Source organism: Capricornis sumatraensis, chromosome 11 (genome assembly GCF_032405125.1).
Source record: "Capricornis sumatraensis isolate serow.1 chromosome 11, serow.2, whole genome shotgun sequence".
Lineage (NCBI taxonomy): Eukaryota > Metazoa > Chordata > Mammalia > Artiodactyla > Bovidae > Capricornis > Capricornis sumatraensis.
In genome coordinates, this window is record NC_091079.1 from 27948758 (window position 1) to 27967598 (window position 18841).

General features: G+C 38.1%; 1 protein-coding gene across 6 annotated transcripts in view; it reads right to left on the reverse strand.

Moving 5' to 3' along the window:
- Window positions 1-11729: 11729 nt before the first annotated feature.
- PHF20L1 (PHD finger protein 20 like 1) overlaps window positions 11730-18841 on the reverse strand; it is a 66598-nt gene continuing 59486 nt past the window's right edge. For 5 of the 6 annotated variants that reach the window (XM_068983339.1, XM_068983338.1, XM_068983336.1 and 2 more), the window contains 4 exons: window positions 18056-18251; window positions 16237-16603; window positions 14834-14996; window positions 11730-13474 (listed from right to left, as the gene is read on the reverse strand). In XM_068983339.1, coding sequence (XP_068839440.1) covers window positions 13332-13474; window positions 14834-14996; window positions 16237-16603; window positions 18056-18251 — 869 coding nt within the window. In that variant the 3' untranslated portion in view covers window positions 11730-13331. Of the gene's footprint in view, window positions 13475-14833; window positions 15000-16236; window positions 16604-18055; window positions 18252-18841 lie in introns of all 6 variants that reach the window. The other variant, XM_068983337.1, reaches the window with a different exon arrangement.

The following is an 18841-nucleotide window of genomic DNA, read 5'->3' on the forward strand; positions in this document are numbered from 1 at the left end:
CGGGACCATGTCAACTGTAAGAAAAATGAACAATGTAAGAGTTGTGAGTTTGTTTTATTCAAGAACCTTCCTGAGGACTATAGGGGCTTCCCTGGTGGCTCAGATGGTAAAGAATCTGCCTGCAATGGAGGAAACCAGGGTTCAACCCCTGGGTTGGGAAGATCCCCTGGAAAAGGGAGTAGCAATCCACTCCAGTATTCTTGCCTGGAGAATCCCATGGACAGAGGAGCCTGGTACAGTCCATAGCGTTGCAAAGAGTTGCACACGACTGAGCAGCTTTCACTTTTCACTTACTGAGGACTGTAGCCTGAGAGACAGCCTTTGAGGATGTAGAAGCACCAGCTTCCAAGTGCTTTCTGGCTAGGAGATCCTTCATTTGGGCGTACACCTTGGTTAAAGATCACTGCTAGTCACAAAGAACAAGTATCTTGAGTTAATCATTCAGTACTTTCATTGTATGGAAAGATGCAAGAATCTGAGTTCAGTAAAAAATCTGCCTGAGACATTCATCTGTCTAAGGGGCTGTTTTCTCATAGCACGGAGTGGCTCCTCTGTTCTTCACCCTGAGCTTTCTGCAGGTGCTTTGCGGGTCACTGACCGCAGTGGCTGACAACGTAATCCTTGTGGGACTGGGTGAGGAGCAACGCTCTTGGTTCTGCTTTGTTCACAGCCAGAGCCTGACGCTCCTGAAGCACTGCCCTTCCCCACTTTTCACTCTGTGTTTTGAGCAGTACATGTTTTGTTTTAGTATTTTCCACAGTAGAGGAATATAATGCTGACATTTCAATTTCCATGGGGGTTCCCCTTTTACTTTTAGGAAGGCTCAGACAATTTTCTAACACTTTGAATAGCTTCTTAAATCATTCGCTTTTCTTCTCTGGTTCATTTTGGATTAGTATCGTTTGCTAGATTTGAGTCTTTCTCTCTTGGCCCACTTTCCTAACTGAAAATGCATATATTTAACAAATGTGTCTCTAGGTTTTGTCCTTTTGGGTCTCTTAGATTGGAAGAAATCAAATCAGGAAACTCTAGGACTGCCAAAGCATCAGTTATTCAGACCAATCTTGTCTGCTGCCACTTCTGTCACAGTCAAGGCATTCTCCCAACCAGCCAAGAAACCAGTCATGGATTCCATCTTGCTTTGCCTGGCTTCTCTTCAATAGGTTTCTTATCTGTGTGCCTTACTTTGTGTGTTTGTGTGTGTGTGTGTGAGCACGCAAGTGCCCTCAGTTGTGCCTGACTCTTTGCGACCCCATGGACTGTAGTCCGCCAGGCTCCTCTGTCCATGGGATTTTCCAGGCAAGAACACTGGAGAGGGTTGCCATTTCCTCCTCCAGGGGACCTTCCTGACCCAGGGATCGAACCCTTGTCTCCTGCATTGGCAGGTGGGTTCTTTACCACTGAGCCACGTGGGAAGCCTGTGCCTTACTTCAAGAGGCATCGTTTGATAAGTTTCTCAGGCACGTTCCTCAGGGCAGAAGTAGTATTTGTGCCTCCACCTCTGTGCAAAGGTGGCTGCCTCACTTTGAAACTCCCTGAAATTACCTGGAGTATTCTGTGCTGATCTTCATGGTCTAATCTTCCCACATCTGTCTAGATTTCCTATGAGCACTGAACACAGTGGCTCATTCAAGGTGTTAGACAGAAGACATTCTTCTATACTCTCCTGGGTTCTCCTGACTAGTCTAAGAATTAGGTCAACATGAGACAAATGAACAGGGGAAAATCAAAAGTTTAGTAACACTTGTACATGGGAGAGACCCATGAGAAGTGAATAACGGGCCCAAATGGCCCAAATCTTCAACTTAAATACTATCTTCAGCTTTAGAAAAACAAGGATATTGTGGGTAGTGATTTGGGATTTTGAAGGGGAGGAAAGCAATTGGCATGGAGATGGAAAAGCAAATGTTTGGTAAACAAATACTTGCTGGGCCAGGAAGATTTAATGAGTCCCAGAGTGAACTGATGAACTATGGATGGAGCTTCATGACATTGCACAGGGGACAGGAATCAAGACCATCCCCAAGAAAAAGAAATACAAAAAAGCAACATGGCTGTCTGAGGAGGCCTTACAAATAGCTGTGAAAAGAAGGGAAGCAAAAAGCAAAGGAGAAAAGGAAAGATATACCTATTTGAATGCAGAGTTCCAAAGAATAGCAAGGAGAGATAAGAAAGTCTTCCTCAGTGATCAATGCAAAGAAATAGAGGAAAACAATAGAAAGGGAAACACTAAAGATCTCTTCAAGAAAATTAGAGATACCAAGGGAACATTTTTTGCAAAGATGGGCTCAGTAAAGGACAGAAACTGTATGGACCTAACAGAAGCAGAAGATATTAAGAGGAGGTGGCAAGAATACACAGAAAAACTGTACAAAAAAGATCTTCATGACCCAGATAATCACAATAGTGTGATCACTCACCTAGAGCCAGACATTCTGGAATATGAAGTCAAGTGGGCCTTAGGAAGCATCACTACGAACAAAGCTAGTGGAGGTGGTGGAATTCCAGTTGAGCTATTTCAAATCCTAAAAGATGATGCTGTGAAAGTGCTGCACTCAACATGCCAGCAAAAACTCAGCAGTGGCCACAGGACCAGAGAAGGTCAGTTTTCATTCCAATCCCAAAGAAAGGCAATGCCAAAGAATGCTCAGACTAATTCACAATTGCTTCATCCCACATGCTAGCAAAGTAATGCTAAAAATTCTCCAAGCCAGGCTTCAGCAATATGTGAACTGTGAACTTCCAGATGTTCAAGCTGGTCTTAGAAAAGGCAGAGGAACCAGAGATCAAATTGCCAACATCTGCTGGATCATGGAAAAAGCAAGAGAGTTCCAGAAAAGCATCGATTTCTGCTTTATTGACTATGCCAAAGCCTTTGACTGTGTGGATCACAATAAACTGTGGAAAATTTTGAAAGAGATGGGAATACCAGACCACCTAACCTGCCTCTTGAGAAACCTGTATGCAGGTCAGGAAGCAACAGTTAGAACTGGACATGGAACAACAGACTAGTTCCAAATAGGAAAAGGAGGATGTCCAGGCTGTATATTGTCACCCTGCTTATTTAACTTCTATGCAGAGTACATCATAAGAAACGCCGGGCTGGAGGAAGCACAAGCTGGAATCAAGATTGCCAGGAGAAATATCAATAACCTGGGATATGCAGATGACACCACCCTTATGGCAGAAAGTGAAGAGAAACTAAAAAGCCTCTTGATGAAAGTGAAAGAGGAGAGCAAAAAAGTGGGCTTAAAGCTCAACATTCAGAAAATGAAGATCATGGCATCCGGTCCCATCACTTCATGGCAAATAGATGGGGAAACAGGGGAAACAGTGGCTGACTTTATTTTTTTGGGCTCCAAAATCACTGCAGATGGTGATTGCAGCCATGAAATTAAAAGACGCTTACTCCTTGGAAGGAAAGTTATGACCAACCTAGATAGCATATTCAAAAGCAGAGACATTACTTTGCCAACAAAGGTCCATCTAGTCAAGGTTATGGTTTTTCCAGTAGTCATGTATGGATGTGAGAGTTGGACTATAAAGAAAGCTGAACGCTGAAGAATTGATGCTTTTGAACTGTGGTGTTGGAGAAGACTCTTGAGAGTCCCTTGGACTGCAAGGAGATCCAACCAGTCCATCCTAAAGGAGATCAGTCCTGAGTGTTCATGTGAAGGACTGATGTTGAAGCTGAAACTCCCATACTTTGGCCACCTGATGGGAAGAGCTGACTCACTGGAAAAGACCCTGATGCTGGGAAAGATTGAGGCAGGAGGAGAAGGGGACGACAGAGGATGAGATGGTTGGATGGCATCACCGACTCAATGGACATGGGTTTGGGTGGACTCTGGGAGTTGGTGATGGACAGGGAGGCCTGGCGTGCTATGGTTCATGGGGTCACAAAGAGTCGGACACGACTGAGTGACTGAACTGAACGGAACTGAGAGTGGACTCTGATCTCTAGGCCCTGCTGAGTTTTCCCCACCAGACATTGCCCGTGTTCTCTGCTGATATCTGCAGTGACAGCTCTATTCTGGAGCAAGCCCTCTACCTAAATCCTTTCAGATAGCTATGAGCAAGGCCAGTCTTCTCTTGAGTTTTTTGGGCCTTGATTGTTTTCAGCTCAAGATAATCCATATTGCCAGAGAGACATTTGGGGGATGGCAAAAAAATTCTGTTTCCCTATAAAGAGATGGTCCCTCCTCTCTATGAGCCTTCCATTTGTGACTTTAAGATAGAGCTTCTCAAAATAGTCTGCTGATCCTAGACCTGTCTGTCTGTGGAGAATTTCCAACAAAAAAGAGCCAAGATCTGACCATGCAGTCTGGCCTAGTCCTCTCAATTAACTTGTGTCTGCTTGTTCTAGCATCTCTTTTCAAGACAATTTTATTGCCCATGCAACATTATCACTCACTCCTATCAACCTACAGTGGCCTTCCAAACCCCATTTTCTAATTGAAATCTGGCCAGTCTCCCTTGTAAGATCTCAGCCTTTCTCCCAAGGAACACTCTTATTCTTCTATCTTTGAAGTTTGTTTTCAATCTTCCAATGCTCCCGTGCTGACTGTAAGAAAGAAGAATGCTTTTCTAATGAAGGCATTTTCTCCTTGATTTCCTGGGCAAGACTGACTCCCAGAGACAGAGTGTTTCAAGAACAAAACTTTAAATTGTAGGGTTGTCATAATTTTACTGAATTCTCTTTCTGAAGCTAAAAAGACAGCATAGTATAATTATCCCCTCACATTCCTTTCTCTTATAACTTTTTTAATTACATATTTTACAGTTTTAGATTTACAGGAAAATGGAGCATACAGTACAGAAAATTCCCATATTCCCTTTCTCCAGTTTCTGCTAGTTTGGTATCTTGCGTTACTGTGGTTCAGTTGTCACAATTAATGAAACAATACTTATACACTATTTTTAACTAAAGTCCACAGTTTACATTGTTTCATTTTTTTTTTTTACTTTTCATTTTGAAATAAGTTGTCAACTTGTTCCAAAGTTGAAACAGTAATACAGAGTTCCCAATACTCTTTAACCAATTTCACCTAATATTAACATCTTACAAAACCATATCATAATTAACAAAAGTAAGAAACTATCAATACAATACTATTAACAAAACTACAAACTTTTACAGGCTTCCACCAGCTTTTCGACCAGTAAATTTTTTTTTTTCCTGCTCCAGGATCCAATCCAGGATCTTACATTTCATTTACCTATAAGGCCTCCTTAGTTTTCTCCCTAGAAAATATTTGGAAATATTCAAAAATTCTAGGATTAATAAGTGAGTTTAACAATGTCATCAGATACAAGATATTTTTTAAAGATCAAGTTTATTTATATTCTAGTAATTAAACATCTGAAAACAAAATTGAGAAAACAATTCCATTTACAGTATCATCAGAAAGAATAAGATACTCAGAAACAAATTTAACAAAATAAGTGCAAAATCTGAACACTGAAAACTACAAAATATTGCTAGGGGAAAAGAAAAAAACAAACCAGAAATGCTAAACAAATGGAGAAACACACCATGCTCTTGGATCAAAAGATTCAATAGTGTTAAGATGGTAACTTATCTGTAGATTCAGTGCAATTCCTGTCAAAAGTCCAGCAGGCTTTTAAAAGAAAGTAACACATCTGAGAAGGGGATGACAGAGGATGAGATGGTTGGATGGCATCACTGACTTGATGGACATGCGTTTCAGCAAGCTCCAGGAGTTGGTGATGGACAGGGAGGCCTGGCGTGCTGAAGTCCAAGGGGTTGCAAACAGGCAGACACAACTGAGTGACTGAACTGAACAAACCTGATCCTAGAACTTTTATAGGAATGCAAAAAAACAAAACCAAAAAAACACTAGAATTGGCAAAATACAGGCAAGAAACAAGAACATAATTAAAGGAATTATACCTAAGTGATTCCAAACCTTAAAGCCACAGTTATCAAGATAGTATGGCATTTCACTAAGGACAGACATCTAGATCAATGAGAAGAGAATACAAATACCTGTGGAAATAAACCTACATAATTATGGTCAATTGATTTTCGACAAAGAGACCGAGGTAATTCAAAGGGAAAATAATATTTTCAACAACAGGCACTGGCACAACTGGATACCCACATGCAAATTAAAATGAAGTATCACTGCACACCTATCACAATGGCTAACATGCAAAACATTGGCAAACGCCAAACACCGACCAGAAAGGATGCGGAACAACAGGCGCCCTCCTTCATTCAGTTGGCCGTATTTTTAGGTCTATTTCTAGATTCCCTATTCCGTACTACCAACCTACATCTCTGTCTTTATGCTACATCTACGCTGTCCCGGCTACTACAGCTCAATAACCTCCAAACCAGAAACTGCATGGCCTTCAACTTGATTTCTTCTTTTTCAAAATTGCTCAGGATATTCTCGTTTCTTCACATTTCCATATAAAATTTGAATCAGTTCGCTAATGTCTGCTTCAAAAAGTCTGCTGGGATTTTACATGGGATTGCACTCTATTAATGTTTTGGGAGAACTGACATTTTAACAGTATTGTGTCTTTCAATCCATGTTCTTAGTATTTCTATTTACCCCATCTTTATTCTAGGTAGGCATTGTTTTGTAGTTTTCTGTGCACAGGTTCTGCATATGTTTTCAGATTCACTGTCAAGTTTTTTCTTTGATGTTATCGAAAACGGCATTAAAAAAAATTCTAATCTCCAACAGCACCTTGCTAATGTAAAGAAATCTTAATTCTAGTGGCATTTTTGGTAGGTTCCTTAGGCTTTTCCAAGTACATGTCACCTGCAAATATTTTTTCTTCCTTTCTAAGTGCTATCTATGCCTTTTATTTTTCCTCCTTTATTGCCCATGCCCTATTGCAGTAGTAGGACCTACACATTGTTGGATAATAGCGGTGACAGTGGATATTCTGGGTTTATTCCTTATTTTAGAGAAAGTATTCCTTTACCATTATGAGGTTTGCCTCCTGATAGGTGCTCTATATTGTTATGCAAATTCTTATTCTAGTAGTTTTTAATCATGGACACTGAAATTTATGAAAACCCTTATCTTAGTGAATTAACATAATTCATTGACTTTGAACTACCTTTGTATTCCTGTGGAATACCCAACTTGATCCTGATATATTACACTTCCTGTATATCATTGTATTCATGTAATTATTTTGCTGAGGACTGTGTCTATATTCTACCCGTGTTACTCTGTAATTTCCTTTCCTTGTAGTGTTTTCTTCTGGTTCTGGCATGAGGTTAAAAAGTTGGTCTTGAAAAATACGTGTTTCTTTCTTGTCAGTGCTTGTGTAAAATCAAGGCTTCTTCCTTAAACGTTTGATGTAATTCACATTTAGGCCTGGAATTTTGAAGGAACATTTTCAATTACAAATTCAATTTATTTAATTTCTTAAGTAGACTTGCTAACTTCTGCCTTTGAGGAATTTTTGTTTGATGTAAGCTGTTAGTGTTTTTTTCTCTATATCCCTTTTAAAAATTGTATGTTTGATATGTTGTAATGTTACCTCTTCCGTTTTAATTTTCAGTCAGTCTATGTAGGAGTTAACCAGTTTTATTTTCCATGCAAAGAATCAGCTTTTTTGTTTATACTGATACTTCCCTTTTGTGTCCATTTGATACTTCATAGATTTCACACATTTCTTTCCATTTATTTTGGTTTTAAAATGCCTTATTTTTAAAATCTTAAACCAATGATTTTGTACCTTTCTTAATTAAAATTTCTAGTTTTTTTAAAAACTGAGGTATAATTGACATGTTTGAAGGGTACAGTATGATTCAAAATTTGCATATATTGCAAAATGATCACCACAGTAAGTAGTTAAAATCTGTACCTTGCTTTTTATTATAATCATTTAAAATGGTAAATTTACCTCTAATATTGAGCTGCATCCCACAAAATTTAACATAATGTGGTTTCCTTTTCATTCACCCATTTTATAATTTAACTTATAACCTTTTTGAGTCATGGATTGTTTACAAGTATGTTGATAATTTCCAAACACTTTGGAGCTTTTTCAGATATTTAATACCAGTTTCCAGTATAATTTCATTATTGTTGGAGAACGTTACACATTTCAACTTTAAACGAGTTGAGACCTTTTATAGCCTAGTATGTAGTCCATCTCTTTGAGTGTTCCATGTGTTTTAAAAAGGAAATTCCTATTCTCATGTTGTTGGGTGGAGTGTCCTCTCAATGTCAATTAGGTTGAGTATTCATTTTTGTTCCAGTGTTCTGTCCTGATATTCTGGCTACTTGTTCCATCGATTAGTGTTAAAGGAGGGCTGAAATCTTCAACTATAACTGCAGACCTCTCTATTTTATATTCAGTGATATTAGTGATTAGTTCACCAAGTATTTTGATACTCTATTATGAAGCCTATAAATACAATTTTAAATTGCCATTCTTTGTGTGTGTTTATGGACAAAAGTATGATAAAGACTTGTAAGTATAAAAGAAGACAACATTCTATTAGGAAGTAAAATAGAAAGGCAAAAAATAGAATATAAAAACTGAAAATTTTCCAAATGTTAAAGAAGAGCTTGCTTGTGTACTTTTAAAACAGATGTTGGTAACTAACAAAACGGTATTGATTCTATTTCAACATTGATAAGAGGTTGATTTTAATTGCCCAATATTTACAAATTAGAAATCACACTCTGCAACTGTTTAAATTTATGATGAGCAATTTCAAATGGCAGACTCAAAGCCCCGCTGCCCACAGCATTGTCCCCAATTGCACTTATTTACTTGGGCTTTTTCCTCCCTCTTCTCTCCTTTTCTCTCTTCCTCATTCCAAACTTCCTTGGATGATCTAAGTACAAGTCCTTAGCTGACTAAGTACACTCCAGTTTTGTCTCTGGATGTACTTTCAGGGTACCAGAAACGGATGAGAATGTTTCGAAATTCCTATGGAGAGGTCACAGTCAAATAACATTCAAAAATGACTGTTTTAATTGAAGGTTTCCCAGGTGGCACTGGTGGTAAAGAATCCACCTGCCAATGCAGAAGCAGCAAGAGATGTGGGTTTGATCCCTACGTTGGGAAGATCCCTTGGAGTAGAAAATGGCAAACCCCTTCAGTATTTTTGCCTGGAGAATTCTATGGACAAAGGAGCCTTACAGTCCATGGGGCTGTAAAGAGTCAAGACATGACTAAGTGACTGAGCACACAAACCCTGTTTTAATTAACATATAGATTCTATTTCCCCCAAACCTCTCCACCTACAAGTCTATTTATCTTTTCTTTTGCCTCCATGGCTCCTTGTACTCTTTGACATCACTTATCTTGTTGAAAAAATATTTTTTTTAATGTTTCCATTAGGCTATATAGACTGTGATTTTATTAACATTAATTTCACGTCCAACCATACAACTTAATGGCTGGCAAACAGATGACATTCAATGTGTCTACCATATTTAACTTTCAACTTTACAATTTACTGTATTTGCTTCATTAAACCCTCAAAACCCAGGTTCTAAGCTAGGTATTATTCCTTTTAACACAAAAGAAAACCAAAGCTCAGAGAGGTTATTGCTAGTAAATTGCCAAAGCAAAAAATCTCAGAAGAGAATTACAAAGCTCCTTTCTGTTTCACCATAGGAAATATATTATCTACTGACATGGTCCCTCCATAGCTTGGTAGAACGACACTATTAAGACATCTCCAGTGACGGACTGCTCCTCTTAGGAAGAGAAATCAAAGCCTGAAGTACTGTCTGCATTTGAAGCGACACAACAAAGGAGAATTTTCCAGAAGGGGAAAATAATATGAAGGCAAGAGATGGAAGCCATCCATGGAAATCATGAGGCTATACACTTAAATGAATTTGAGAACTGATTAGGCAAAGTACAAAAGATCCAGATTACACAGATATAACTTGGTTTGAAATAGGGAGTCACTAAGGATTCCAGAAAAGAAATGACAAGAATATGGGAAACACACCTGCAAGGGAAGAACACAAGCTGGAACAAAACTGGGTTTGCATCTTGAACCTGTCAAGTCTCTAAATGTTTCTAACCCTCAGCTTCCTGTCCTCCTCCTCCTCAGCTTGAAAATGATCCTGTTCCACCTCTCCACAAAAGAACTAAATCAGATGCTACAGGTAACACGTACAATACCTGGCACAGAGCCATCACTCAGTATTAAACCCCTAGCCTGATAGTGATCATTTTGATGAATCAGAATGAAAATTAAAATTTCAGAAGCCCATAGTATTACCGTCATGATGTGATTTTATAAAAAATGGTGTCCTACTAAGTGGGATTCAGAAGGAAGATGACACCATCCACTTTGAGGAACCAGCACAACCAGTGAAGGAATGAACTAGGGTGGAGGGGGCTGTGAGTTTCCACCCAGGGCTCTTAGAAGATGTGATAACAGAGAGAATGAAGCTGGCAGGAGATCCTGTTGGCTGGAGGAAATGAGGTCCTTCCCTTCATCTTGAAAATACAGAGTAAGAACATTTGAGAGGATGTAAGTCAGTGGAAATAAGGTGAATGTGGGAAAAAGGATTTCACCTTAAATAATGAGAATAATCAATTTCCTTTAAGGAAAGTGTACACTCCTCTTAAGTTTGAAAGTCAGCAGAACCACACAATGAGTATGAAGAAGTACAAACTATACTTATCAGTAGCAGACTAAGAAGGATCTCTCCCTACAGTGTCTGTCTACTCTGTCTGGGTGGCAATGAAAAGTTACCTTTTCAAGAAACACCCTCCCTAGTTTACTGCTTATATTTAGATGTATATACTCACATTTTTTTTAAAGTAAGACTAAGTGGAAAGAAAACCAACTCCTCCGAAACCTCGAACAATGGACTGACTTGTCAAAAACAAATTCACTCACCTAAATACAGAATGAGTCAGCAGCCTATCGTTGCTAAAAGGCTTCAACCAATTTTTGATACACTCTGTATTATTAATAAATGGAGATGTACATACAAGTAATTCAATACAGATTTACTTTAAAATATAAATTAAAAACTTCAGACTCCCAATTCATATGCATTAAAGCAGAGCAAGAATTCAATATTCTAATTATTAATGAAATTTCTAGTCACCTGGCTATCAAAGTGATCTAATTTTAAGATGTCCCAAGAAAAAATGCACATTAATTTAACTATGGTCATCAGGGGCTGAGAATATGAGTGTTACTAGGCACAAAAGGTCCCTCGAGCATGTGACAAGCATCTGGGCAACTCCACTGTTCACAGCCTGTTAAGAATGCTATTTGTTCCATTCTGAAGAACAGATAAATGTCTAGAATTTAACAATAGGGAAAAGACTAGGGTCATTATTTTAAAACACAAATGAAAAAATAAAGTATCAACCCTGAAAAAGAGACATTAGAAAATTTACTCCACACGTGAAATACAGGCACTATCTTTTTTTACTTTAATACTCATATTTAATAACTACCTTGTATCTCCTCTACTAAAGCTTTTCATTTCTCAGTAAGGTCTCTCACAACGGTAATGCATCATAAGTAAATACACAGGGCTGTATTTTATGTCTGTGATCTTTGGCACATGGGTCAAGTTGGAGAATCTCAAAAGGCAATAAAAATTTCTAGTTACTGCTTTGCACATTCTTTTAATCATCTTTACATCAAAATATAAGGCCGCAAAAAGGCAAGCTGAAATTTTATGATATGTGGAATTGTTTTAATAAAGTTTTACATACAGTACCTTACATATAGAACAGTGTGTTTGCAGTTTTAAATAATATCTGAATGTACAGTGGCATGTATTCTTATCAAAGATAAATTCAAGTTGACTGTCTATCAGTTCTAAAATGCATTTATACAGATTGCTAGAACTGATAAACAGGATGAGGCATAAAATATTCAAGTGTTAACATGTCATCAAATAGCCTCCTCTTAACAGTCTTTTCTCCCCCCTTTTTAAAAAAGTTTCAAAACCTATACATAACATTTTTAATTTTTTAAAAACAGTCTGTTAAAAGGTAACATTTCATGTTAACCACCAACTCTTATAGACTATAGTAATAAAACTAGATATGTGTAGATATAAATATGTCGATTATGTACACATGTATGCTGAGTGTTTGTTTCAAACAAGCATACACACTGAACGCACACCTGCGTGAGCACGGGGGCGGCACACGGCTCGCAAGAGCACTGGCAGACGGAGGCCAGGCCAAGATCCAGCAAGAGCTAACGCAGCAACTTAGTTGCCTTTGGTTTCAGAAATCTGTCCATTTGTGATCAAAGCTACAAGTTTTGAGTGCCTTATGTATTTTTTAAAAATAAAATTCATCTTCAGAAATGAAGCTTTTCCAGTATTCCACTACCAGCAGTTTAAAAAAAAATCCACAGCCACAAATTGTTTTGTTATTTTTGTCACTCCTCATCCCAGCTGAGGTTATTTACTTTTTTTTTTTCTGAAGGCAAATATCAAGCACACTCAGGGTCAAACTGTACGTTGAAACCTGAATGCTGAACTCTGACTATATATATTCTATATATAGTATACGGGATAGACGCGTCTCTGATGGACTGATGGCATTATGTAAGACTTGGGTGAGAGAACTCCCAGTTATTTAAATCTCTCTTTCCAGCAGTATCGTTATTTGGCACACTGACAATTCCGCGAGCCATTCTGTTTTTTACAATGAGTTTATAATGCCAGCAATGGATTCCAATTATTTCACTGTTTTTAAAATATATTCATAATGAAGTAAGGGTGCCACAGCTGTTCTCCTCGGAAGTGAGACTTCTACTGTCAGTTTTCTGGTTAAGGACATTCATCACCTAAGAAACAGTTCATGATCCCATAAAAGTTTAAATACTCTGGACTTCAGTGCAGCTGGATCAACTGCAGAGAAGACAGTTCTTACAACAACCTTACAGAACTCTCCACAATTTAAATCTCCTCTACAATTTTGGTTTTGGCCAAATGCTGGTTTATAAACATAGATCTTTCTACTAAGAACTGTATGAATGCACCGTATTTCTTCCTACAGGTATCTTGTGTTTCATGTTAGCAACTACTCAAAAATCCTGCCAATCTGATTCCCTCAGCATAGATTCTAATCTACCTCCACTGACCCTGGGCATATGGCACATTGTCATTTGTATCTAGCTCATGAATGTTTTTTTAATATTAGCTTCCCTGATAAAGTTGTTCTTCACTTTCCTTTCCAAGGTGCCATCCTATTGATGTCACAAATCAGTAAATGACCAAACATCACTAAGCTTTTAAACTATCCACTTAGCAGCCATGTGGATAATAAAAGCGAGTCGACTGAACAGAGCCCCATTCTTTGCATCACGTGTTCAGCCATCATACAGAGCAGAGAGTGGCTATCTGCTGTACTTTGCCCATGTCAATTAGGAGTTGTTTGATGTGGCGTTTAAGCTGGGGCAGCCTTGCAAGAGGATCGGGTGGCTCCAACTCCCCTGTGAAATCAAGCCAGCTTTCCAGAACTAAAAGAGAGAAGAGAACACACACATTTACATGGCAACTGAAAACACAGTCAGAAAATGGTATAATGAGAAGGCTGAAAAAATGATGCAGAAACAGTTCGCTTCCCTTTCTCTAGAAAGCCACAAGCCACCTCTGAGCCATTAAGCATCCTCTGTCCCTCAGCCCATCCTGGTAACCTTTATCTGTTGTTTTACCTGTCATTATTTTAGGTAATTTCCCCCTTTATAGATATAAAATAACTTCATTTTGAGTGTCTCCTTTTACTAGCTTCTAGAACAGAAAACAACGTCCCCCGTACCTGCTCAAGATTACTATTAATTTAAGCTTATCATTTCCATTTTAAATGAAACTCAGCTACCCTAACCTTTTTTAGTCCATAAGTTCTTTTTAACAAAAAAAAGGTGGAAACTTCTTAGTGTCCTCTTGAACCAGTACTTTTAAAAAATGCAAACATACTAGAAATCTAGGCAGAATGCAATTAGTTACATTTTATCCTTTTTATTAATAATGGAAAATGGCATCAAGTTGCAATTTTTTCTTCTTTAAAAATCTACTTAAAACTAAACTAACTCTACAAGCTAGCTTATAACCAAATGGAGGATGCTTCTGAAGTGGGTTTCCATTTCCTCTTTTCACAGGGAAAAACAAAGCAGTAGGAACCCTAACTTAATGGGGGGTGAAAGTAGTGCATGCTTTTGCAAATAAAAAGGGGGGTGGGAAATACAATCTATGAGTTTAAAGATGGGAGTCAAAAAGCACAGGAAAAACACTAGATTTGAAATCGAGTAATCTCAATTACTCTTATTTTCTCAACTATAAAATGAGGATATTTTCCCTGTCTACTCCTTAGGGTTCCTGTGTAATGAAATTAAAAATGCCGAAGAAAAACATCTGAAAACGTATATGTGAACTAAAAGTTTACCCACTTAACCTAGCAGGAGTTCTTTTTTGTTGTTAATTTCACTTAAAAAACACTGACCAAAGTGAAAACAAAATGTTTTCCCCAATATTTCAAATATGCTTAAAGTCCTTATACTGACTTTCAAAGAAAACACAGTTCAATGAAATTAATAAATATCCCACATGTGGTATACACTGAGCCTCGCAGATGGACAGTATTTCATAAGTACCTATCTTAAAAAAGAAAAATCCCTAAAATAGCCATCAAATACCCTAACTGCCAGATATGCTAAATACAATGCTAAGGAAGCAATAAAGCTCCATCAGTGTGGTCACTGTCTGCAGTTTTTGTCCCATAATTTAAAAGACTTTAAGGAACATCATGTTATTCATAAGCACACACAAAAAAAACACTTTACAGACTACAGCAACTGTGTTTCAGATCCTTCTTAAATTACCGTCAACTTCCTTTTCGATGAGGTCCATCCTGCTGGTGACTTCTTTCTGCACGTTCTCTATGTGCGTAAGGAGATTGAGCTGCCACTGAAGATGCGAGTCTCCCGGGTCTTCAGTGCTCTTTTTATCATTATAAACAAATACTGTATTCCTTTCAGCTGGATTCTTCTCCAAAGAACCAACGGAAACAAAGAATTGGATGAAATGTAATGTCATGTCACACAGGGAAAAATACATTAAAAGCCTCATTACCCAAGAGTCTAGGTTAAAATCCAATCTGAGCCCCAGAATATGCTTAAAGGAAGTACAAGCACGTAACTAAATTACACCTGATGGCCCTAAAAAAGCAGACATGCCTGCTGTGTCTCTTCCCGATGCCTAGCCCAGTGCTACACAGGGTAGGAGGCCTTCAATCAAACCTGCTAAAGAAATAAAGGAGCCAGTTATATAGGTAACCAGGAAGCCCAGATAATTTAGACTGACCCCTTCCTCAATTAATCTAAACTGTGTTGTAAGTGGAATGAAGGCAAAAAGCAATATGAAAAAACATTAAGTGAGATGAGGGACTGCACACTAGAACTTACTATTGCAGCTAAATCAGTGAGATGAGGGAAAGATAAAAATCCTTTAAAAATTTAAAAAGTGCAGACTGCTTAACACACACACAAAGTCTGAGCTCAGATTCACCAGCAATAACTCACTTTGTAAGATGAATATTAATTTGACAAATAATTTACCACAAAATTTCACGTAATACAAGCTATTCAAATTCAGTTAAGTATTTACTTACAGAACTTACTTGATAAAAGAGGCCAGAAAAATAAAGAACTGATTTTAAAGCAGTATTGCTAACTGAAAATCAGTAAAACAATGAAGGCATGAGATCTCTAAGTCGTGAATAGGAAATAAGTTTATAAATATTCAATATATACAGAGCTATAAGAATTCAGCTTATTGCATAATGGGATTGATATACATATACAAATATGCTAAAGTTTAAAAAGACAACCAGACTGACATTTCTTATCTGAAACATGTACAAAACAACACAAGTTATATTAATATATACACACCCATATGCACTTTCATGTTTTTAACACATAGATGTTCTCTGGGAAAAAATGCGGTTCATGGTTTTTAGTGACATCTAAGTGTACTTACAGAATCAGAACTTTCGTTAAGGCAAAAAGTTTAATGAATTACTGTATTTCTGAATTAGGGGATAATTAAGTGTTTAAAAGGTCAGTGGTGTTCTTGGAGAGACAGCAAAGAATGTCTTTACCCTAACAAGGTACTTATGAACCTGGAAATATAAGTAAAATCTGGGAATTCGGTATGCCTTATTTCATGAAATTTTCCTTTGTTCTATCGTATTTCTAAGCAAAGACAAATGAACTACTTATACCTTTCCGGGCCTTCCATCTTCTTTTACTGGATATCGTAAACGGTTTTTATCTCTCATGTGAAATTCTTGTTCTTCTTCAAAACTACTAACATCATCATCATCTGAGCTCCCAGGGTCTGCGACAGATTTGCAGTCTGGACCAAAACTTTGTGGCTTTTGGTAGCTGTGCTCACTTGTTATATAAGTTCCTTCCATTTTTAGGGGTAAACGAGGTGGTTCTTTGTGGTTCTGTATGTGATACTTCTTTTCTTCTACATTAACTGTGTTTTGCACCATTATTTTTTTCTCCACCCCAGCAACCACTTGATCTTGATCTTTCTTCTTCCCCGAACAAGCCCAAAGACGAAGGTCAGGATGATGTTTATTCCTTAAAACAAATTGGGAGAAACAGTTCAGGGGGGAAAAAAAAAGAGTAGTAACAAGTTTTTTGTTGTTGCTGTTTTTAGTTTTGTTTTTTTTTTATGTGGACCTTTGCACCTGATGCAAAGGGCCAACTCACTGGAAAAGACCCTGATGTTGGGAAAGATTCAGGGCAAGAGGAGAAGGGGCAACAGAGGATGAGATGGATGGATGGCATCACTGAGTCAACGGATGTGAGTCTGAGCAAACTCCAGGAGATAGTGAAGGACAGAGAAGCCTGACATGCTGCAGTCCATGGGGTCACAAGAGTTGAACGCAACTTTGCACACTAGTGGGGATATCAGTTAGATCAATTTCTAGATATGGAATTGCTAGAAAATGTCTGCACATTTTAATTTTGACAAGTACTGCCAAAGTGGCCTCCAAAGAGGTTGTACTAATTATGTGCTAACAGTCCAAGATAATGTGTCTTTACCACCATCCTCACTGAACACTCAAGCATGATACTACACAATTGATTCTGTAATAATTAAAATTCTGCAGTAAGTAAAAGAGGAATCCTTTCCTCAGATTCTATAGTGGGTAAAAGAAGGACAATCTGAAGATATAAATCCAAATCTTGTTTCTGAAGCTATAAATTTTATCTTTTAGACCTCTCATTATTTAATATCCAGAAAATACTATAATTCTTTAACAGTAGAAGGCGCAGTAGAAGGAGAGCTAGACTTGTAACTCAACAGTCCCATGGGTAGAGTCCTGCTCTGCCTTACAGGAGGAGCTTGGACAAGTTACAGAACCTCTGTCTTTGATCACCCAGCTATCACAGTAAGGTCATTATTGTAAGGATTAAATGAAATATCATAAGAAACCAACAATTTCAGGGACCTAGTAGACTTTCAATAAATACTAGCTAGTGATAATAACTACTATTAGTAGAAACATTAACATAAACAGAACCTATAAGCATCAGGCAAAATTTGTCCAGCGGAAATCTTTACTGAAATTACGCATGTTCAGAAATTTATATTGATGTCAAGGACAACCACATTTTTTTTTAAAGCCTATCTTTATAAGTTAGTTTCCCTCTTGAGTTTTAGCATTTGCATGACTTTTTTATGAAGAAATTCATCTTCAGGTTTATGACATCCAACAGAAGCAAATTTCATTTGTTACTGAGAACTTACCCCTCCACTAAGCTCTAGGAATAAAATGATGAGTAAGACACAATCCCGACCTTCCAGGAACTCAAGGCTTAGTCAGGGAAGGCAGACATAAACAAGGTACACCGAAGTGCCTGACACCAGGATGCATGGAGTCTACCAAAGACATGATCAGTTCCAGTTGGCCAGTAAAGCAACTACACTCCAGTAAAAATTAGTTGGAAACAAAGAACAACTGACTTAGCTTGAATTAAAACTTACACCTAACCGAGCCCCTCCCTTGGCCGCCCTTCACTTACTTGAGTATTCCGATCTTCAGCTGTAACCCATGCAGGACTTCTGTAACACCATAGACATCAGCAAGCAGATGGTGTGTGGAAACTATCTTTTTGGCATTGAGGTGAGAGTAATTTTCTTTTAAAAACGATAACCCACACATTCTCCCATTATTCAACCAATCCTTATCGTAGCGATACTTTGCACTCCATCTCTGACCTGTAGATGAAATTGAGATTACAGTGACAAAAGAGTCCATTCACTCAAGACTTCCCTTCAACTGCTACCAGACCAATATCACTCAGTGAGTGAGGCAAGCTCTAGGACTAAGAACAAATTCCAAAGATGAGCAAGGCTAGTGTTCCGAGGAGTTGGCACTGTTTAGAGTTCTTCCCACCGTCAGATTTCCTGCCCAGTAAGGAGAACAAACTCCATTAAGGATGTGCTCAGTGGCAGGTCACACCTGCAGAGGACTACCTTTTTATTTTTTTACTTATCTGTCATCTGTTCTCTAAAAAGGTCGAAAGGGCTAGATAGAAACTAGGAGTTGAACTGGATGAAACATAGAATTCTAGTTAAGTAAACAGGGACCCCCTCCTTCATGTTTAAGAGCTCTATATCTATTGAATCTGATATAATCCTATATCTTCACTATCAACAGTGACTATATCCAGTTACAATTAGCTGCTTCTATGTCTGTGTCCCCTACTATACAGTGAGCGAGTGGATGGCATGGTTACCTCTTACCTCATCTTACCTCTAACCACAGAGCCTGGCAAACAGAAGGAATCCCATAAATGCTGCTAGAT